Genomic DNA, 23345 nt, shown 5'->3' with positions numbered 1-23345 from the left:
CTCCCAAGAGATGCCTGGTACCACAGGTGAGGCCAACACCATTCCTGTGCCAGGAGAGTTCAGTTACCTGCAGAGTATCCTCATCCTGGCTGACTGGCTGACATGAGATGATGTATTCAGAACTCTCCAGCAACGGCCTCCAAGAGATGGTTGTTTGAGAAAGAGCTTCTTCTCCTGTGGTGTCGTTGCGCCGGGGCCCATGGGGGTGGGGGTATGAAGGTTCAACTATGATGGGCACTTGGTACCCAGGGATTTCAATTGCTTCATCTACATTTGGTGGTTGCCGCCTTGACCCCGGCCTTAGGGGTGTTGCTGTAGTGGGTACAGGCCGTCTGTAGCCATGTTCCTCAAAGAAGACTTGTTGGCCCTGGTGTCCTATTGTCTGTGGGTGCCCAGAGGTGCCTGGGAGTTGGATACCGTTTCCATTGTCATACCTATTGTTGGTGAGGTAAGGGGTGCCCTCATCGATGGAAGGTACGTCCAGAATGTCAGGTTGGTTGGGGTGAGGTCTGGTAATCAATGTGGGAAGCTCATCTAGCCAAAAAGGAGGTGAGAAGCCATAAAGCAAAACATTAAAAATGGTAAATTAAACAGCTAGAGTGGAGGCTGTACACTGCTCCAAGCATCAGAGATTAGCAATCATCCCAAAATACAAAACACTTTGTGTGACCTCGTTGTGATTGTGAAGGACATTTCCATCTCTAGATATATTTATATACATGTATATCCTTAATACATAGGCATAAGAAGTGTGTTGGTATAAAGTTTTTATACAGCTGAGCAACAGTTTTGAACACTGCTACATGAAGAAGCCACCACTGATCAAATTAAGAAGAAATGATTACAAGAGATATCCACAGCTTACTTGTTGAAGGTGTGTAGTAAGAAACTGCACTTGCATTGTGGAGGTTTTACAGTAAGAGAAATACAATGGGGAACAAATTAAAGTATCCTGCCCTTGAGGCCACCATGTGCTGGATAGTAATGTGTTTGTTAATCCTAATTCAATTCGTAGTTAGGTAACCAGGCAGGAATCAAGCACCAAGCATATTGTTTTGTTCTTGGGGTTCAAACACAGTTAAATGTGATTAAAGTAACTTCAGAATCTTACCTCCTGCATTCTAAAAAGGAAAACCTCCCTACAAAGCCTATTTGACTCATAAAAAAAGTGTGGCTGAATGGTGTGAACAGAATATTTATATAACATTATTATTTCAGCCCTGAGATTACATTCTGCAAGTAGAAGACATCATCTCCTGTTGGCACACAGCATTCCAGAGCTTTGTTTTACCTGTTCTTTTCCTGCCAACCAGTGGTTCACTCTTTTGATTGTTCTTCACAGCAATGATGTAAATGATGTATTCAGTTCCTGGTTCCAAACCTAGGGAAGGAGGAAGGACATAAAGCAATCTGAAATTTAAGAGCTGCTTTTCTTTAATGATTATATGTGGGATCTAGGGTAGAAAGGGAGGTCGGTAGGGCTACAGTATGGGTATTTTGGATCTGAGGTTTTCAGGACAGTATAAAGAGTCCAACCTCCTGCTCCTAGGAGCAAGTTTCAAATCTGACTATGTCAGCTGGGATCATGGGTGCTGCAGACACAAAGCGTAATGAAACTTCACAACATGTGACCGATAGGGTGCCAGGGTCAAGGGCTTTTTCCTTGAATTGATGATAGTTGCCGTGACAGTGGGAACAAACACCTGTGAATTGTTCTAACCTGATGGTTGATCTGCTCAGTTAAGTGTATCATGTTAGTAGGACAAGTATCCTTATAAAACCACTGTCTATCATTAGAAACCACAATGAAGGGGCAAAACTTTGTCTTTCTCTTAGGTGACCATCAACACGTTTTATGATTAGGCCTTCCCCCTCTCCCTTCAAATTTAAACATTTCAGATGAAGAGCTCCCATGCAAGACAGAGACAGGTACCAGTAATAGTAGCCTCAGTAGTGCCAGGCCGAGGGCGAGGCAGAACCTCTTTGGCTGGTGAGCCAGGTTTCTCATATCTGATGATGTAGCCTGTGATCTTGGCTCTTGGAGGCTGCCAGGTAGCCAGGAGGGAGTTGCTTGTGGTTGTAAGGAAGCGCAGGTTAGAAGGAGCATCAATAGCTAGGTGAAAACAAAAGGACACAAGTCAAACACAGTAAAGGCCAAGCATATTCTTCACCTGAACTTCATCTTCTTGACACCCTTCTCAAACTTGGGAGTAAAACCTATTGCTGCAAGTCGCAGTAAAAGTATTATATGGGGTCAGATATAGAAAACCAACTGAACATATGTGATTACAATGTGCTAGCATAAGCAGAAAAGTCAGACAAGTTCCTTACCAGTGGAGGCATCAATCACTACTGGGGAACTGCGTGCATTCTCATTCAGAGTGTAAAGGTAGATCTTGTAGTCATTGCCAGGCTGTAAGCCTAAAATGAAGTTGAAACATAAATGTTAGTAATCTGAGGAAGAACTCAGTGTACCTCCTGATATGCACCTGTACCTGCAGAAGCTACTCACTTACCAGTAATAGTGTAAGTCCTAACATCAGGGCTGATGGTCCTTTGAATGGGGTTCTGCCCGCTCACTGGGACAGCATCAATTTGGAAGCCAGTGATGGTCTCAGTCTTGGTTCTCCAGGTTATGGTGATGGTTGTCTCAGTAGCATCTGTCACACGAGCCCTGCGAGGGGGACTAACATCTGCACCAGAAGGAAAAAGTCTCCTCTCAGTACATGGGGGACTCTGAATCTCACCAGGTGTTTGTGAAAGCCTTTGCTGGAGCTTTGTACAGAGCCCTACTTCTGACACAGTAGGACCTCAGCCTCTGCACCCAGCACAGTACCAACTGGTCATTTGTGAAAGGATCATTACTTACTTTCAAGAGTGGTGACCACCCCTTGGGCTGGTCGGCTGGTCAGAGAGTCCTTCAGGGCATACACACTCACTTCATACTTGGTTGCTACCTAGAATGGACAATTACACCATGTTATCAGAAGGAGCTGGCACAGCAGGAAATACTCCTGCCCTCATTCAGAGTTTGTCAGAGTCACATTTCTCAATCACCAGTCACTGAAATGTGAAACCTTAAAATAGTTGAAATCAGTGAAGGATTGATGGCATAATTCTAATTACAGATGTAAAAAAGAGTAGACATGGGCCTTGTTGATAACACCAGTAGTGCACATATGCACACACAGGAGCAGATGAAATCCTGGAAGAAGCTTATTTGTCATCTCTCATTTTGGAATCAGTGCTTCAAAGCTGATTCTCTGGAAAAACCTACTTTACCTCCTGTTTATCCTGGGGTTAATGGATGCCATTTGCTATGATAAGGTGTTCTCGCTGTGAAAAGAATGGTGGAAGTTATAACATGGTATTTCATCCTTGCCTGCATCAGACCAGGAGTCCACTTAGAGAAGAATATTTTTTTAAGGTTCATTTTTGAAAATGATTCATAAAACTCCTTAAAAACAGCTTTTTAAGATAGCAGGAACCATAAAAGCAGTGATTTTCAGCTTTTTCCAGTTCAGGAACTTCTGGAGTGTTTCCAGTGGAGAAGATGGCTATATAGCAAATTTAAGCCTACTCACAAAAGACTTGCATTTTGTACTTATATTTTACAGATGTCTTAAAAATAGGCAAAAGACTGTCAGAGCTCCCATATCACAGCTTGAAAACCTCTGCATTAGATCAGCTTATCTGACCTCTTTTGTGAAAGATGAGTAAAAGTTTTTTACTGGGTTACTGTTGATTGTGAACCTGATAATTTCCATTTCATTAAGGCATCCAGTCTGTGCTCAATGAGGAAGGAAAAAGAATACAGATTCAGCAGGCCAACTCCTTGCCTTTTAAAAGCTATGGTAACACATAGTTAAAGTCTGACTAGCCATCAGCTTCAGGTTTTCCTAACATCTTCCCACAACATGGTCTGCTTTACACAGAGAAAAGAGTTACCATTAATCCAGACACGACAGCAGATGTACTGTCTGGAGAAAGGTTGATTTCTTTCATAGGACCAGTCTTTTCTTTGGGGTTCACTCTGACTCGGTAGCCAGTGAGGCGAACGTTTGGTGCATTCCAGTTGACAGTAAGACTGGTGGGAGTCACCTGAGTAAACTTCAGGTTTGTTGGAGGTGGAATTGCTGCAAAAATCCATATTGGCACATGGTTAGTTTAAAGAAAACCATCTTGGATAAAACAATATTTTGTCCTAAACATGAGACAAGTTTAGGCTCAAAATAGATGGGCAGAAAAGTGGTGTGTCTCCTGCAGACACAGGCACAAAGCTCCGTGCAAGGGGACAAGGAATTCAGAAAGAGGAGCTCAAATCTACAGTACTACTTTTCAGCAGAAATAATAGGGTCTTGATGCCTCAGCCCTGAAGTTAGCCGAGTAACAACACTTGCTGTGATATAAGTTGAAGGCTTTGGGAGGTGCTTAAATCTGCAGTAGGCCAGTCTGGTTTAATTCTGCTTTTCATCACACAGCCAATAGTTCAGTCCTGCTTCACTTGCCTGTTTCTGTTCATTTCTAACATAGGATGGATGATTTACAAAAGTAAGTAGGAAGCAGGCTCAGGAATTGCAAAGAGAATATAAAATACTGCAAATGCGGAGGGGAAGCATTTTACAGCCACTTACACAAGTGTAAATTACTACACAGAGAGCAAGGCAATGGAAAGCAGAGCTATGGTGGCCATAAGGCTCATCACACAAGAGCCTGTTCATGAGTGAACCCATCTGATTGATGTCTTTGAAAACAAATGTTTACATAAAAAGGAGCATCCATTGAAACATTTTTTTGCCTTACAGTTGGTAATCCTTTGGCTGTAAACAAGGGAAATAAACATTGTTACCATAATGCCCACTATTAGCATGTTGCTGTGAAGTTCTCTAATTTTATAGAGTGGAAATATAAGGTAATTCTTCCTTGTTGCTTTCCTCAAAGCTCAATCTAAAGCTCAAGAGAGTCAATGGAACATCTTGAATGACTTCAAATACACTTTTGAAGAGCCCGCAAAGGTTAAACCAGACAGCGGGGTTTAAAAATGACTATATTTGCATTTCTGGCAGGTAGTCAGTCAGCTGTTTCAATCATTATAGCACTTAGCTTCAGTTTAGCATAACAATCTGTACACTAGGAATCACTGCCTTCATTACACCCCTGGAATTATAATGCTAACTTTTCAACCACAAATGAAGAGAAGACCTTTATTACAGAGGTGCTACCTTTGCCATAAGGACATGTCTGGTAATGCTGGAAGATCTGCAATGGATTCTATATTGCTGGAAATAATTTTATGAGCTTCCTTTTCCTTTTTGACAAAGAAATTTGAAACGTATTCTACATGGAGTTGGATGAGACTGGCACATAAGGGACTCTCCTGACTGGAGTATGTCCTTTCCTTGTGGAGGTGATGTGAGCAGAGGCATGGGCATGCGCAGGGGCTATAGTACTTAGGGTAGTGCCAGTGAAGGATCTCTGTGAGATCCGAGGGTTAGGCAGTCTCCTAGCCCTTCATGCTCCTTTTGCTCCATCCAACAGTGAGGACCCTGAGGAACGAAAGCTGCCCTGATCTCTTTGTTATTGGTAACTGCTTCTGCTTGCAGGTGCTCCACATCCTAAAGACAAGATAAGAGCATTGTGAGAGGGTGGTTCACCATGAATTAGGCTCTGTGAGTAGGGACCAGACATTACTGATCCACTTGAGGACCAAGAGAAGGCTATGAAGTGACATTCTTCCTTCCTCTAGAATCTGCTCCTTCAACCCTGCCAATCTTTCCTGCGTTCCCTAACTTTCCTAATGCGCATATAGGCTGAATTTGCTGGCAGCTAGCTCTCCAACACCAACTAAGCCATCTCTCAAGAGCAATCACATCCCTTCAGCTGCCCCTGGGGCTTCCCCAGCACAGAGTTGCGCATGGAAGCACACTTTACCCAACAGGGCAGAAGCCACTGCTGCCATGGCCTACTGGGTGGTGTAGTTAAAGGTGTACCTGTGGACTGGGTCCCAGTGAGGGGCAGGCTCTCCATGTCATCGTATATGGCAACGATATTGATAGTGTACTCAGAACCTGGCCTGAGGCCATGCAGCTCAGCAGTGTCTTCTTCGCCACCTGGGGCCGGCAATAGCTCATGGATTCCATCCTCAGGGCTTGAGTAGGTCACCCTGTACCTGGTGACTTGCCCCTGTGGGCTTTCCCAAGCAATTTTGATGGAATCAACATCCACCTCAGTGAATGTTAGTCCTTTAGGGCGGTCAATGTCTGTTAGGCAAATTAACGGGAAGAGGTTATGTGATAAAAAGCAGATTGTGGGTGAGGAAAATAAAAAGCACTTCTATTACATGCAAAGCAGTTTTTGGTTTTGCGCAGGAGGGGGGGACTTGATTCTCCTCTGTGCTTGCACCTTGCACACGTGCTTACACTGTGCCGAGTGAGGTTGAGAGCCTGCAGGTGCCAGACAGCAGGAAGGCTAGCTTGGCCTTGGTGAAAAAAAAAGCACTTGCATTAATACTTGCAAAGCAGCCAGGCCACCAATCCTTACCTGTATTTGAGTGCCATTAGCACTAAACCCCTTTCAAACAACTCTTGCAGCATTGAGCTACCTTCAAGTGGTCAACAGAGGAAAAGGAAGTGGGAATTTTGAGCCCTGTTTCTACCATCAGAGCCAGTAACTGGTTTCTAGTGCTAAAGGTCACCAGTCAACCCACCTGCTTTGGGAAGTTTGGATTCATGCTGCATTTGCTTTTCACTATTGTAAGCTGCTGTGCAAAGCGCCAGTCCAAGGAGAATCAGTCCCGCTGTTTTCTTTCATAAATATCCAATTAACACACTCATCAAGAAAGCAAATTACTCAGTATATTATAGTTTCAAATCAGTTAGAAACAAACTTTTTAGCTTCATATTGAGTGCACAGGGAATGTCCATAGGTGCAACTGGGTGATATGCAGGCTTCCTGCTTCGATCAGTTCATCACCTTTTCCTAGCAAGATGGGAGCTCAGTGCTGGACAGCAAAGTAAGTGAGCCTTGCTCCACAGGAGTGGCTACCACAGAGCTATACCCATTTGTTACACAAAAGGTGAGGATCTGGCATATCATTATACTGGATCCAAATTATGCTTTTCTAGAGGTTTTCAACTCTTTTATTTGCCATGTTTTATTAGTTCATCTTCTAGTTGGCAAAGGTGATTTTTGTCCAGGAATTTGTTCATTTGAAATTGATGTGGACCTTATTCCCAAGCTCCTCTTGTCTTTAGGACAATTCTGTAAGTATTTGGGGCTGAGCTGTGGTGTTGAATACAAGCCCGAGCAAGGGAATAACATGCATCAAAATCTCTATCCCAAAGGTGTCCCTGAAAAAGGCACTTGACATCAGGGATTCCCCTCTGAGTTACATGTTCCCTCTTGCCTTCTCTTTGTAGCCAGTAATCACCTTTGCCACCTAGCTCCAGAAAGATCTTTGCACATTTTTTCCCACTGATTGGCTGATGGCAAACAGAACCCCAAAAGATTTTGTGGCTTTAGTGAAAGAAAAAACAGAAGCACAGCATTTTGAGGGGGTGAGGAACTGCATTTTGCCACTGTTTGAGGTAAGGAAACTGCATTTTTTGCCAGCATCTGCAATTTAGGTGCATGATACTTAGCACAGGGCAGAGACCACTTTGCATTCTCCTGGAGACTAGGCAGCTGCCCCTTGCTTTCACTGGGAATGTGATACTGCATGGTAGACATCCATAGATAACACTTGTTTTGTTACCGTGAAGTGAAATACATACTGGTGACAGCTGTCTCTACCAAGGGGAGGCTCTCTCCATTCTGATTCTGAGCGTAGACACTGACCATGTACTCAACTGTGGGCTGCAGACCTTCAATAGTGACTTGTGTTTGATCTGGCAGGAAAGAACAACATTAGTCCATCAGAGCTGGCCTCTAAGTAGCCTTGAATGAAGGGCCTGTATAAGCCATACCATGAATAAACATCATTAAACAAGATGGGATTGACATATTTGTTTGACAAGATTGCCTTTTGCTTGCACTATGCTTCTCTGGCATTGCACAGCACAGCATCTGCAATTTGAACCTGTTTGCAAGCCCCCCAGCTGAAAGGACAGGTCAGCACAGTAGAAAAAATAAAGCAAGACCAGCTTTCATCATTTTCTGGACTAAGTCTGACCATTAACCCAACTGCATCCCTAGAGTGCTAATCACTGCTGATCCTACAAAATACACTGTTCTTGAGAGCAACCCGAGAGCTGACTTGGCAAGCTCTATGGTAATGAGGCCAAGCCTGCAGCCTGTGTGACCTAGTCCATGCTATGAGCAAGGGCCACATTATGGGACCTTCAAAAGGATTTTAGAGGAAGTTTTGCTGGGTGCTAGAAAATCCAATGGCATTTCTTTGAAATCCAGGTGCCTTTCAGAGATACTGAGGGTTCCAAAGCAAACCTTTGCAGTATGCAAAACTTTCAGGGCAAAGTTTGTCTTAGCTTCTCCTGAATGAGACCCAACGGAAGTCAGCAGGGTTTGAGCTTCAGGCATATGCCCAGTGCCTGATAGTGCTGATTCTGGTGGCCACATCTTTCATTCTTTACAGATTTGCTCTTACCTGCAGGGACATTTTTAGTTTTTGTGGGCCCATGTCCTTTCTTGGGGACAGCTGTCACACGATACCCTGTGACAGGGGATGTCGAAGGAAGCCATCTGATGCTGATGCTGTTGTCCTGGACGTCTGTAACTTGCATCTGGGATGGTGTGTCTATTTCTGGGCAACAAAAAAAGGGGTTTTTGAGTATGTTGGTACAGGGAACCCTGTCCCCACTCTTGCCTCCTTTCTGAATTTTAGTCTGCTCTTCCTTTTCTAGCTGTGCTTCTTGGAACAGCAAACACAGGTTGCTACTCATTTATCCCTCACAATAGCCCAGAGCAAAAAAGCCTTAACCAATATGTGTGGGTGACTGACTTCGTATCAATATTAGCTGAGGATTTTTGTTGTTTTAAAGGACACTAAATGCCTTTATCTGCAGCTACAGAAGGAGTAGGATTAGGCTATATCCAGGTGAGGAGTGAGATGACAGTCCTGGCATTAGAAAGCCAGGTTTCATCAGGATCACATAATATGACAGTGTGGCTCAAGCATCAGAGTTAGTTAAGCCAAGAGTGGTCCCATGATACAAGAGCCCAACAGGATTGCCACTCTGAAATAAGCAGTCAAATATTGCTTGTGTCCCCACCAGGACTCCACAGGGTGTCTCTCCACCAACAGTTCAAGTCCACAGAAGATCGCCTTCTGTGTCATGCCATTATCATGCTGGGGCACCACAATACCAGCAGGTCGAAGGAGGTGATCCTGCCCCTCTACTCGTGAGACCTCACTTAGAGCACTGTGTGCAGTTCTGGTGTCCTCAACATAAAAAGGACATGGAACTGTTGGAACAAGTCCAGAGGAGGCCACGAGGATGATCAGGGGACTGGAGCACCTCCCGTATGAAGATAGGCTGAGAAAGTCGGGGCTGTTCAGCCTGGAGAAGAGAAAGCTGCGTGGAGACCTTAGAGCAGTCTTCCAGCATCTAAAGGGGGCTACAAGAATGATGGAGAGGGACTCTTCATCAGGGGCTGTAGTGACACGACAAGGGGTCCAAACTTAAATAGGGGAAGTTTAGATTAGATGCAAGGAAGAAGTTCTTTACTGTAAAGGTGGGGAGGCACTGCAATGGGTTGCCCAAGGAAGTTATGAATGCTCCATCCCTGGTGATGTTAAGGCCAGGCTGGACAGAGCCTTGGGTGACATGGTTTAGAACGAGATATCCCTGCCCATGGCAGGGGGGTTGGAACTAGATGATCCTTTCCAACCATAACTATTCTATGATTCTATGATACACAGCTCCACTGAAAGTGATGGGCTTACAACATAGCCCACGACTTGTAAAAGAAACCAGGGATCAGTGATAAAAATTTACAGGGATAATTGAACATAGGCTGTAGTGGGGTTTGTATGTTTTGTTTTGTTTAAACAGGTCTCACCTGTTTTGTAGGTGACAGTGACTGGCTTGCTACTGGCAGGGCTGTCTCCACGGCCAGTTACAGCATACACGGTGATGGTGTAGTCTACACCAGGTTTGAGGCCAGTGATGGTAGCAGTAGACATAGTGCCAGGCACTGTAAATTCCTGCACAGGGCTGCTTCCACCTAAGAAGGGTTGGGTGGAAAAAGAAATATAATGGATCTCTAAATTCTACATTTTAAATCATTACCAAAACCAGGACAATCCTATATGCATCATTCGTTGAAGACAGAACCCTGTTGAGTTCAATGGTTGTTAGGTCAAAGTTTTTTTCAGACCAATCCAAAGAAAAGAATGAAATATGTACAGAGAACTACTTCTAAATGTCTGGAATGCTCCAGATACTCTTTCTTTTTGGTAGACAAAAAGTGATTTGCTCTCCTTTAAAAACAAACAACACCTACATTTTATAATCTTCTCTAAATATACTGCAAGAATCTCAGAGATACAAGAGGCTACAGTCAAACCTGCCTTTGCTATTTGATGTGGCTCTCTAATGGCCTCAGAATAGAATTTCTGTTCTGTGATTGGCCGTAGCAGCCTAGCCTCACCTGTTTCACCATAAGTGATCCGGTAGTATCTGACTGTCACTGCAGGAGCATCCCAGGAAATCACAAGGCTGGTTGGGCTGGTGGGGGTCACTTCCAGGTCCCTTGGAACATCAGACACTAGAAACAAAGAATTGAGAGAGTTTAAATGCAGTTAACATACACCAGTCACATACTCCACCTATCATACTGTGCTCCTCTGCTACTTATCTCCCTTGCTTTTAGGCCAGTGCACACACTTCTACAAGTGATGTATCTGGTTAAAATCCATCCAGTACTGGACTAGATTTAATGAAAAAAGTCTGCTGGCCCTAAGGACATCCAACTTGATCTGAAAGTAGCATAGTTTCTCACCATTTTCTAAATTAGGCCCTACCTCAGTATCATAGACACTTCCTCATAAGCAAAGTTTCACTAGCTGGTAGGGAATATCTTGTTCAAGAGCAACTACTTTGCTAGAGGACACCAAAATTCTTCACGGAAACTTTTAGCCAGTGCTCTCTCAAGGCTTACCTGTCGTTTGTTGGCCGACCAAGGGCAAGCTCTCCTCTCTGCCATTGATGGCAATGATGCTGACCACATACTCAGTCCCTGGAAGTAGGTTTGTAAGGGTGATGGAGTTCCGTGAGGGGGGCACGCGGTCCTCCTTGGGTCTGCCAGCACCATGCTCTGGGTGATACCGGATTTTGTAGCCTGTAATGGTTGCACGAGGAGCAATCCAGTGCACGGTGAAGGAGTTAGCAGTTATATCCGAGAAGTCAAGGCCAGTTGGGGAATCAAGAGCTGGGTATTTCAAAGAGACAAGAGACTGAGCTCAGCCAAACTACTGGTCATCATGATCACTAATATATTTCATTATGCTCAATACTGCAGCTCTACCAGATCCTAAGCTAAATGCCATTTACCCATAGAACTAAATAAATATGTTAATGATCAAAGGGAGATAAACAAGTACTGAAACACAACTGTAGGGAAAGAAAGTATGGCACACACAGACAACACAGCATAAACAATGCACATGAGCATGCTCCGTTACACAGTTATGAAACACAAAAGACTGAGTGATAGATATGACAGGCTCTGCCTGGCTGGTTCTCAGGCAGACACCGTAAGTACGTTCACATCAGGTGCTCTGTTTAAAACCAACAGAAGTTCTGGCCCTCAGGCATAGAGAAATGCAAAACTCGTTAGTGTTTCCCAAGAAGTTCCTCTGCTTTGCTCTTTGATATCTAACTGGCGACCCACCAACGAGGTGGCAATATACAAGAGCAAGCAACAAAGTCCCATAAATGAATGCTTACTGGATGGCGTTAATCTTACATGTGTCTCAACGTGCATCTAAGTACCTGTTTTCTGGATTCCAGACAAAGGTGCACTTTCATGTTGCTCAGAAACACTGTAGACTCTGACCAGATATTCAGTACCAGGAAGCAGATCTGTGGAATTTAAGGACAGAAATTCAAGTACAGGAATTCAGATATCTTTCTTTACTAATAGCTAGAAGTCATTCAGCCTACACAATTTTAACTGTGTTTCTTAAGGAAGAGATTCAGGTTTGACTTGATAGAAGATCTGAGCCTCCAGGACAGACAAAAATTTAAATCAGCTCTTTTTGTGGCATTATGGTTGCTTACAATGTTTTAGCTCAAAGGAGCATGGTATCCTATATCATTGCTTCATCAGTTTGTGGAGACAGGCTAGAAGCAAGTAGTTTTCTACAAGGTCCCTTCTAGTTATCCAGTAGTTTAGTTATGCACCAAGCCAAATCTTTAGTTGATATAAAGTGGAATAGGGCCAAGGATTTCCAGCACAGCTATTCTAACTCGGATAAACTTCATATCTGGCCTCTTATTTTGAAAGTGGGTATTGTCTCTCACTCAACTCAACCTACCTGATTCTAGGATGGATTAAAAAAAAAAAAGAGACTTCAAATGCAAAAGCTGGAGCTTTTGCACCAGCAAAAATTAATGTCAGCTTTTCGAAAATGCCCAATGTTCTGTTGCCGTGTCCTGTAAGGTTACAAACAGTGTTTATTTTCTGGTCCCGAGCATACAAAACCAAAGGAGCAATGACCTTTTGCACATTCTGATCCTCTCCCTGAGCCTCTGCACTGCAAGTCCTTGACATTTCTGGCAAACCAGGTGAGTAATAGGTATTTACTCTTAATACCTAACCAGGCTGCAAATCAATGCAATTGACTCACAGCCTGATTCATCACTGTCCTTGGATTGATAGGAAAAAATGTTCCTGCAGTTTGGTTTTAACTTGGGTAAAGCACGTGGCCAAACCCCATTTAGTGTGAGTTAGCAGGAGGCTACTTCAACATTAGCTTACATCAGCTGAGAATTTGGCCAGTTGTACTTACAGTAAGCATTTTTTTTTTGCCCCATCTTATGTGATATATAAGGGGCCTCTTTATATTTGTAGATAACCTACTTACTTGTTAAGATCACCATGTTATCTGAGGGTGAAATTGTCAGCTCTGCAACATCTTCGTCCTTCTTCACAGGTGAGTAGCGCACCAAGAAGCTGCTCAGCACGATGGAAGTTGGTGCAGTCCAAGTCACTCTCATAGTATCAGGCCCCACATTAGTGAAGCGGAGATCAGTGGGAGGAGGCACAGCTACATGGCAAAGAACAGACCTCTTAGTTCTGTGATTCATAAAAGCTGATCAAGATGTATGTTCAGGGAATCAGCATCTCATGCATATCAAACTACTGAGTCATATCCATGCAAACAGACTTCTAAACTACGTTCAGTTCTACTATAGTTAAAATATGTCTGTACTACTGTCAGGCTCCTTTAACCTCTTGGCAATTCCTGATACCTGAAATACACCCTGTGGGGATAATTTGAAAACAGGGTAGCAAGTTTAAAAGTAACATGCTTCTTGCAACTACATTTCATATTACAGATGTGGAGCCATGAGAGGTTTAAAGTCACCATACAGCAGATTACAGATGGAAAAGTCATCTCATCTAGAATTCATACATGCACACATAGGAGAGGAGAAGGTAAATCACTAATTTCCTATAGCTCTACTTCTACTCATGTCAAAGGATTTACAGCCTCAACCACAATAGGATTTCATGCAAGAACCAGTTTTCAGCTTGCCTTCTGCTCATGCACTAGAGACACCTTTGACGGCATGGCATGGCTGTCAATGGCTTGTACACAGGGAGTGGCCATTCCATTTCATGTGCATCCTTTGGGGCATTGAGGAAAGAGCGGAGCCACCACTGAAACAGGCTGCTGGAAGCTCAAATAGCTATCAAGACTGGAGGGTGTCTGCTGAACTGCTCCACCCTTTGCAAGCTTACTTTGGGGGATCACAGTTTCATAGTCTGGTGAATATACAGCTCATGTTTCAGGCTCTTGATTCCAACTATATCCCAGAAATATGAATAGTGGATACTGAATGTGTCTGACAAGTCTGCAGCTATTCAATTGGAAATAGCCTATCCATCCCCAGTTGCCATTTAGCAAAAGGAGCGAGCTGAGTCTTTCTGGCTTCCCTGCAGTGAGTGGCTCAATTCCTCTTTGGACAAAGCCCCATCCTCCTGACAGCCAGTGACAGCATGAAACACCGTCCACATCACAAAACACACAAGTTTGCAAGATTCACCCGTTTGCTGTGTCAGAGTGGTAGGGGCGCTCTCTCCACCATTAATGAGTGTGATTACACTGATGTCGTAATCAATGCCCGGCTCCAAGCCTGTCACTGTGTAGTATCCTACTGAGGAGTCCACAAAGTCTTCAAAAATAGGGACACTCTCTCCTGCCGCAACTACTGTGATGCGGTAGCCAATAATGGTGGAGGCATTTAACGGGGTCCACCTCAGGCCGATGCTGGAGTCAGTTATGTCAACAAAGCTTAGGTCAGTGAGTTGGGGCACCTCTAATGAGTTAAAGAGCAAATGGGAAAGGCAAAGACATACAGAGGCAAAAGAAAGATAAGGGAGAAAAAAAGCAGTGTTCATCACTCTTAACATTGACAGCACATTAGAAGCAACTGCGGTGATATGCAGAATTTCTCATGGGGTTTGGGGGAAAAGGAGAAGGTTTTGGTGGGTTTTGGTTTGTGTGTGTGTGTGTGTGTGGGGCGGTCTTCTTTTTGTATTGTGCCCTTCAATGCAGTCTCCAACTGCCTCCCTGAGCAGACAGAAGGTGAAACTCCAACTCCCTGAGTTGCCACTTTAGACACCTGATTTTCATAAAAACCTATAAGAGGCACTTAATTTGCAACAAATTTACTTTGAGCAACAATGAGCCATAATGATGAAAATAGAAACAGGAAAAACATACCTCTTTTTTTTTTTTTGTGCAAGTAGAAAACAAGAGATCAAAGTCTATTAACACATAAATAAAACAACTCATCTGGAACAATTGTTGATTTACCCTCTAGAATTTCTGTCCTGTTCAAATGGCGAGTCTAACTTTTATCATTAGGATCATAAAACATATCAATCTATTTAAATCAGATTTCACCCTCAGCTGGTGAGAACCATCACAAAGCTTCAGGGTAGATCATTCACTACCTGAACTATTCACACTGGACTTGGGGGAAAAGTCTCAAATCCCTGTAACAGTTTGAGGATCTGGCCCAGAATTCCTTATGTTCTACTTACCACTGACTGCTGCAATATATGTGCAAAAACAGATGATACAGCACAGTGAATAATTAAATACTTCCTCAGAGAGATGGCAAATGGTTTAAAATAAGCATTAGATAGAAAGAATTCTGTAAGTGACAGTGTCCCCATATTCAGAGGTTATGCCCAGCACATGATGGAGCCAACAGGCTGACTTGGTTTGTTGGCTAAATTGTTCAAAACCTCTGAACTGAGCACTGAGCACTGAGCAAGGATCCTCTTTCATAACCTAGATATTGTCTAAATTTCTGTATGGCAAACAAGCACAGCTGTGACTGTTTTCCCTATCCATGTTATTCCTATTAGCAAAGCTGTTCTTTTCCTGCATGTTAGGACCAACAGAATTGGGCAGGGAGCAGGGAAAGTTAGATGCCTCTTTAATTGACAATGGCCAAACCCTCAGTTGCTCAAGTCAATAGACTGGTATTGATTTAAGCCACAAGATTTGGATGTGCAACTTTAGCAGGGTGATCCTGAAATCAGTGGGAGCTTATGCATGCTCTTCCTCACTCAGGATCAGACACCCAAAGGTGAGTCAAGGATGCATGACTCAGTACCCATTCTGTTGGATTATTACAAGTTATCTTCAAAAGGAATTATGGGACAGTAATATTTCAAAAGGCTGGCTTTAATAACAGTGGTTATTTCCATTTTAATGTCCTTCTGTGGAAAGACTTATTTTACAGGAGAGGTCCAAAAAAAAAAAGTCAGTTTTCTGTAAAATCATTGTTTATCCACATGGAATGCATGTACCATATCACCTGCAGAGTGCTAAAAGCCAGAGACATACATCCTTAGCTTTCCCCCACTAGAAGATGGTAAAGGGCCAAAGCTATTACTGCTTTAATTATGCAGTATCACAGTACTAGTTCACCCCCAGGGAGCATACAGTACTTCAGTGAAGCATAGAAATTTTAAAGCAGTGTTATAAGAGCAAGCAAACACAGCAGTTGGCATCATTTCAGGGCTGAGCAGAAACAAAAACAAACAAACAAAGCCCTCACAAAGGAAAATGAAATGAAACCATTTGGAGAGATGCGTATTAATTTTGCTACTGTGGCTACAAAGGTGGTTTCTGCAATCATCACAGCATGTAATGTGAGGTGGCACACACCACTTTGTGTCCCGTAAGTGCTACAGTGATGGGCCTTTCAATCTTGTTTTTCCTCTCCATTGTGCTGAAGTGATCTTCCACCACTTTTGTTGCCAAAATTTCTCCTGTGCTGCTTCCCACTCTTATCTCTTTTCACCTACTTCTCTTTCCCACCCTCTGTACTCCAGATGTTAGGGCACTTCAGAGCCAAGTTAAATCTCTGTTGCGTTCCAGCTCAGTGTACTGATAAACAGACCCATCTCTTTACCACCACCCTGTTGACAGACAATGTAGGCTGCCCATGCAGAGAAGTAACCGGGTATAAAAACTGCTCTGTCATATGCTAGTACATGGCTGTTCTGCTTCTTAAGACTCTCTCTTAAGCCCTCTGTCATCAGACTACTATTTGAGTTCTGCAATATAGAGCTCTCGGGCTCAGCAACTTGACTTTGAGTAGCTAAAACTGATGTTCATCCTTTCATTACCTTGTGTGATGGTTTCAGAGATGGGGATACTCTCCTGGTCGTCCTTGACTGAGTAAACGCTGACATTGTACTCCACACCAGGGTTTAGGTTTTCAAAGGTGCAGGTGGTCTGATCTGCACCTACTACTTCCTCCAAGGTAGAGCCCTGCTGCCCATTGGTAGGAGAAGTGGTCACTCGGTATCCACTGATGCCTGAAATACAGATATACCAGTATGCAGTAATCTCATGATGTACTTATTTACATCAGGTCTCAGTATAAACAACTGAGGCAAACACATTACATTCTGTGTAAAGACAGGCTGAGAGAGATGGGTTTGTTCAGCCTGGAGAAAAGACTCAAGGGAGACCTTAGAGCAGTCTTCCAGTACTTAGAGGTCTATAGGAAATCTGGAGAGAGACTTTTTACAAGAGCATGTAGCGATAGGACAAGGGGTAATAGTTTTAACTTGACTATTAAGTAGAGGGGAGATTGAGATGAGCTCTTAGGCAGAAGTTCTTCCCTGTGAGGGTGCTGAGGCCCTGACACATGTTGCTGAGAGAAGCTGTGGCTGCTCTATCCCTGGCAGTAGTCAAAGCCATGTTGGATGGGGCTTGGAGCAACATTCTCTAGTGGAAAACATCCCGTAGCAGGGGGTGGGAACTTCAAAGCTCATCTAGTCCAACCCACTGCAATGATCATGGACATCTTCAACTAGATCTTGTTGCTCAGAACTGCATCATATCCTTAATATATTAAAAAATATGTAAATTTTTGCTTAAATTACAGCATGCTTCCCATTAAAGTCTCCTTAATGACTTGCAGATAACCACAGAACAAATGCTGGCATTCTGACACAACAGAAGGTTTGAGCATAGTGCGAGTTGACATAGTTACCTGGAGTTGTGCTTCTATCCCAAGAGACTATCAGGATCCCAGTATCAGGATTGGGCTCCAGGCGCAGGTTGGTTGGTGGAGACAATGCTGCAAGCATTAAGACAAATGGGTCATTTGTGGCACTGAGAATCATGCTAGCTCCCTCACATCCCTTCTCCCTACCTTTTATCCTCACCCTTCAAAATGACTTAAAAATATTCTTCTTAAGTTTTGACCCTGCATTGCATAAGCTAGTGCTACCATCACTTATGCATCAAAGACACCCTCTAAACCATGACAGGAGGAAAAGACTAGAACTGAGCCCCAGAAGACAGCACAAGGGCACGCAAGGGAAACAAGTAGAAGAAGGAATAATTGGGGAAAAGCAAATGTGTCATACGTGTAGTCACTCTCCTGATGATAGGAGTCTCTCTCTCCTGGCCATCCATCAGGACTGTGAGGTTGTAGGTGTACTCCACTCCAGGGGTCAGGCCAGATATCACAATGCTGCCAGAATCAGAGATGACTTCCCGAGGAGCCTCTCCACCTTGGCTTGGGCGTACACCCAGCTGCAGAGAAGGAGAGAGTTTGCTTTCCAGTCTCAAATACTCCTATTCCAGCTAACTATCATCCTGACTTATCCAATATGAGTATCATAGGCCCTTATGCTGAATGCCAACTGTTCACCCTGTATCCTTTTTTTAGATGTCCCACTGAGGAACTTGACCTGAAGCCCAGATGAGATGCTTGCATTGACCTCTGTGACCTAGACCTGCCCCCTGTAAGCAGCATGTGTTTTGTACTTCGTGCTGTCTTCAATGCAGTCCACAGTAAACAGCTTTAATCTGCCCTTCCTATCACAGTGAAGCAAGAGAAAAAAGAAACACAGGATCAATTCTCCTACCTTGAAACCAATCCTTGGGGCAGGTGTCCAGGTGATGACAATAGAAGTCTCAGTCACTTCTGTGTTAAAAGGAGGAACAGAGCCAGCAGGCTGATCTGTGAAGTGAATTGACAGAGTTGGAGTCTTGCTGCTGTGGTGGTACCAAACAGCTAGAAAACCTGACCTACAGCAGTTCAGATGGCAAGGGGTATGTGATAGGTGCTCAACTATATTACTTCTAAAAATCCAGTGATTTGGGAGAGGTCTGACAGATGACTCTGTCTGCTGCTGGGTTTGATCGACCCAGTACACAAGTGGCAGTGCTTTTGTTGTTCCTAAGGAAAAGGAAAATATTGAACTGGGCCTCATGAATCCTATATGCATCCAACCCCAAGAATTTGAGGAATATTGGTTTTGGCATGATATCTAAAGAGTTCCTCAAACCCCAGCTTTTTTTCCTTCACCCACCATATGCCAGTCGATCAGCAGAACACTACACCCTTGTCTGTCACCCAGCTGTCCCAGTTAGGACCATCTCATTTCTCACCAACAGCTTCAACTCTTTTGAAGTCAGCAGAATGAAAAGGAACTCAAAGTCTATCTGAGGAATTTGTGGTCTCATTGATATCTGCCAGGAGCATCAGACAGAAGCCAAAGCATTTGTGTACCCCAGAAAGAGTCAGAATAACTCCATTGAATTTAATCTACATTGACCTCACTGTCAATGAAGAGACCTGCTTTATTAATTTTTAGTCTTGAACTGGACTGGTTTCATTCAGATAACCCCAAATTTGAAGGCAATATTCATCTAAGATACCAAATCATATCTTAATCGAGAAATATTTAAAGATAAGGCTGTCTGTTAGCAAAAAAAGAATCTTGCCAGTGTCAACAGTGTTACTCTGATTAGAAGTTTGAACACTTTCACATTGTTCTAAAAGAAACCACATTCTCTTTTGAAAAGAGGATGTGGTTCTGGGCTTGGATGGCTTTGAATTTTGATACTTTCTGTGATGGTTCCATCATTTTTTCAACAGTGAATGTATTTGTTCTTTTCTATAAGTACATCTGGGTTCTTACGGAACTCCTTTTCCTCTCCAAATTTGCTCAGTACTTTTTTCCAACCCAGCAGCACATGTGACTGAAATAAAGAAGCAAAATGCTAGAACACAATGTTTGTATCAGTTTTGTAACTACAGTTAAGCTGGTATGGTTGGACTTGAGAAATGACTGCTTTCAACTTTATTCAGATGACAGACTAATTATTCCTTGCCTAGTTTAAGGCTGCTGTTTCCTTTCCTTGATTCCTTGTTTTTGTTTGCCAAAACCAAACAACTGGAAAGATCAAGTAAAACCAAATTTCTTTGTTATTCAGTTAAACAAAACCTAAAGTACCGGTAGTTAGTAGTTTCCCTTTTGTCTCTAATGACAGAAAAAGCTGAAATATATTTTACTAAAAGTTTTTTAGTACAAATTACTCTCTTGTATCCTGACAAATAATTCGGAAAGAAGAACAAGGAATATTTCCCAAGCGTTCGGCTGGAATGCTACTTCAAAAGGCTTCTTCTGTAAACCAATTCACAATAGACACTTTCAGCGCAAATTTTGAAGGAGGGCCAGGGTGTTAAGGAAGAGGAGTATGAGCCTGTCATACTTACAAGTTGTGAAGACTCCAGTTTCTCTGGCACTTTGCAAGTCATCTTTAACTGCCACAAGGTACACGGTGTACTCAGTGCCAGGCTGCAAGTTCCTGAGAAGGTACTTGGTGGCAGAAGGTCCTACATTGTAGGTCCTTGGCTGACCTCCTCTTGTGGGACCTGCAGTCAGCCGGTATCCTGTGATCACAGCGCGGGGGCGCATCCACAACACTAACACTGAATGCTCCGTGGTATTGAGAAATCTCAGGTTGGTGGGGGCATCGAGCTCTGGGGAAGAAAAAAAGCATAATGGGAATCAATTTCCCAGTTGAATCTGTACTTCACCCCTACTTCCAAGGCAGCCCATTACCGTGCAAAAAACACAGGTACACAATGAGGTTGTTGAGAGTGTATTTCTTACTCAGGGTGTTCGTGCAACAGTAGGGAAGAGAGAAGGTAGGAACCAGGACAGAGCTGGTAATCATAGAGTCATGGAATGGTTTGGAAAGGGCCTTAAGATCATATAGTTCCAACCCCTGCCATGGGCAGGGATACCTCACATTAGACCATGTTGCCCAACACTCTGCCCAGCCTGGCCTCTAACACTGCCAGGGTGGAGCATTTACCACTTCTTTGGGCAGCCTGTTCTAGAGCCTCATCACCCTTACAGTAAAGAACTTCTTCCTTACATCTAACCTGAACTTCTCTAGTTTCAGTTTGAGCCTATTCTCCCTTGTGCTATTGCTACAGTCCCTGATGAAAACTCCCCTCTCCAGCATCCTTGTAGCTCCCTTCAGACACTAGAAGCTGCTATGCAGCCTTCTCTTCACCCCGCTAGTCAGCCCCAACTTTCTCAGCCTGTTTGCATACAGAAGGTGTTCCAGCCCCTGGTCATCCTTGTGGCCCTCCTCCGGACTTGCTCCAACAGCTCCATGTCCCTTTTATGTTGCTAGACGTGAAATTACTACATCCATGCCTCAGTGCCATCCAGTAGTACGCTGGGTGAGGCAGATCTGCATGTTCCTGGCTGTGCTGATTTGGGTGGTTGCCATATGTGCCATCCCATGGGAAGTGAAACTAACAGCTGAGGCAAGACAAATGAACCCAACCACATTTGGGAATTTCAATAGTTTCTCATGAATGTTGAGCATTTTTTTAAGCTCAGCTCAGTTCAGACTTGTCAGCATAAGCACAGAAACCCAACTTTAGCCCTTTTTCATTAAGAAGATTTATTCTTTTCAATCCTTGCCCAGCCCTATTCCCTGCCCTCTCAATATCCCTTCCCAAAACAACATACCCCCAAAGTCGGTCATTTTCATGTAAAAATAAAGAAGAGTCAGCGACTTTCAGCAGAAAACCAGTCCCCAGATCTACTTAAAAACGATCACGCCCTGGAACTGACTATCCAACAATTCTAAGCATGCTCATCTCTCCCTCGGGACTCAGGCAACTGCTCTTAGCAGGCTTCCTCCCCTTTTTATCACTGCCCCTGAGAAGCTGCTGAAACTGATAACCCAGCAAACTACATAAACAGGAGGCTGAAGCAACACAGCTTCTTCAGCACTTACACTGGAGTCCAGTGAACAGTGGACATGTCACTACCTTTGGCTGAGACAAGATGAGGCTCAGACTGGGAAAGACACCTAAGCAATTTGTCCTGTACAGCAGGCAGGACTGCAGCAAAGAGTTTATAGCATCCATGCGGCACGTTTTCCACTTTCCCTAGGTCCCAATTCTATGTTGAAATTAATTGTTTTTTTTTGACAGCAAAACCACCATTTTTAGTTCTCCCCCTGAGTAACTAACATTTTTGTGATAAAAATTAATGTTTTCTCGCTGTCACAGTAATTCAGTGGGAGTTTTGTCCCTTTTGTTTTCTCCCCAGTTGTTTTCTCCCACTAAATCCAAAACACAGTATTATATCAGCTACTAGGAAGAAGATTAACTCTATCCCAGTCAAAACCAGGATAGGAGAGAGGGTAAAGGAAGTGAGGACTTCCTTCTTCCACCACTTGCAAAGATGGAGGAGATGACAGTTCTAACAGACAAAGGATGAGTGCGACACTCCTTAGGCCCATCTCCAACCCACAAGCTGGGAGTCAGCTTTATTGCTTCTTGGTACTTAACATCTGTCCTAAGTCTCATCTGACAAGGATTTTATCTTCCACCAATTTATAGCCTGCAGTCAGTTCCTTTCTGCACAATTTAATTTGCCAGCTCTATTAGGCTTTTATCACTTCCTCTCCCCATAGTAAAGGAAAAAGGGGAAGATTAAAAAGCCACACACACACACTTGGAGTTTATTTGTAGACTGTTTTTTAACGGAAGGCCAAAAAGAGAAGCACATTTACACCGTGGGAAGAGACTTTTGCTTCAGGGTTTTCCTTGGGAACTCTGACTGATTTCTGTTTCCCAGGACTTTCGATTACAGGATGCAATTTATGTGAATGCTTTCTGAAATGTGGTTTAGGCAAAGCAGTTAAGCGGGTGATCACAGCCTATGGAAAATGATTCCAGACATTTGTAACTAGCCCTGCGCTGTCTGAATGAAATGCCTGTGCTCCAATGTACAACTCTGTGTGTGGACTTTCAGAAGGGCTCTACACATAGCCAAGGCTCCTGAAAACAACCACTTAAAATTACAGATCTAACTGGGAACTGAGCTCTTCTTGTTCTAAAAGCTTCCAAAAGAGTCCAGCCTCCTAAGCTGTATCCTTGCTTTTGAAAGCCTCACTTGAAAGAGGAGGGGGGGCACTCACACAGATACTTATGTCAAAGGATGAACATAAGGATCCCATTGTCCCTGCATAGTCAAGGGAGATGGTAAGAGGTAGAGGCACTATTCACGGCTCCTGACTTTATGGATGCAAGTAAGTAGCATTTCTCAAACAGCATGACTGTACTCATAGATTATCCCGTTTCCTTCCCTCTCATCTCTGTAAGAGTTGGCCTGGATTCTCTGGAGTTGCTCTCTTTTACTGAAAAATGCCACAGCAGCAGCAAGAAATCCATAGCCAATTTTTTGTCTTTTAAATAATGTGACCCAGTCAAAGAACACCACAAACACCAAGTCACCCTTCTACTGCCCAATAAACAGGCTCTGCCCAAGTGAACCACTTCCCAGCTTCTGTCTGA

At 43.5% G+C, this 23345-nt stretch overlaps 2 protein-coding genes across 5 annotated transcripts in view; one reads left to right on the top strand and one right to left on the bottom strand.

Annotated features, from left to right (window-relative positions):
• UBE2F (ubiquitin conjugating enzyme E2 F (putative)) overlaps positions 1–23345 on the top strand; it is a 358305-nt gene that overhangs the window by 19869 nt on the left and 315091 nt on the right. The gene's annotated exons all lie outside the window — the stretch shown is intronic.
• Positions 1–23345, bottom strand: part of FN1 (fibronectin 1) — a 55378-nt gene that overhangs the window by 6979 nt on the left and 25054 nt on the right. For 2 of the 4 annotated variants that reach the window (XM_061458142.1, XM_061458133.1), the window contains exons 20-39: positions 20232–20498; positions 18595–18689; positions 18091–18259; positions 17712–17798; positions 16837–17028; positions 13046–13228; positions 11952–12041; positions 11119–11388; positions 10609–10725; positions 10018–10182; positions 8603–8758; positions 7773–7886; positions 5991–6260; positions 3949–4136; positions 2870–2957; positions 2517–2693; positions 2332–2421; positions 1934–2113; positions 1292–1381; positions 68–534 (exon numbers count right to left, since the gene is read on the bottom strand). In XM_061458142.1, coding sequence (XP_061314126.1) covers positions 68–534; positions 1292–1381; positions 1934–2113; positions 2332–2421; positions 2517–2693; positions 2870–2957; positions 3949–4136; positions 5991–6260; positions 7773–7886; positions 8603–8758; positions 10018–10182; positions 10609–10725; positions 11119–11388; positions 11952–12041; positions 13046–13228; positions 16837–17028; positions 17712–17798; positions 18091–18259; positions 18595–18689; positions 20232–20498 — 3455 coding nt within the window. Of the gene's footprint in view, positions 1–67; positions 535–1291; positions 1382–1933; positions 2114–2331; positions 2422–2516; positions 2694–2869; positions 2958–3948; positions 4137–5990; positions 6261–7772; positions 7887–8602; positions 8759–10017; positions 10183–10608; positions 10726–11118; positions 11389–11951; positions 12042–13045; positions 13229–14231; positions 14505–16836; positions 17029–17711; positions 17799–18090; positions 18260–18594; positions 18690–20231; positions 20499–23345 lie in introns of all 4 variants that reach the window. The other 2 variants (XM_061458159.1, XM_061458150.1) reach the window with 2 other exon arrangements.

Source organism: Pezoporus flaviventris, unplaced genomic scaffold (genome assembly GCF_033815535.1).
Source record: "Pezoporus flaviventris isolate CSIRO_AGI_PZ_B2104156 unplaced genomic scaffold, CSIRO_AGI_Pfla_v1 ptg000001l, whole genome shotgun sequence".
NCBI classification, from domain to species: domain Eukaryota; kingdom Metazoa; phylum Chordata; class Aves; order Psittaciformes; family Psittacidae; genus Pezoporus; species Pezoporus flaviventris.
Note: the sequence above shows the minus strand (reverse complement) of the source record. Positions and strands in the feature narration are given on the sequence as shown.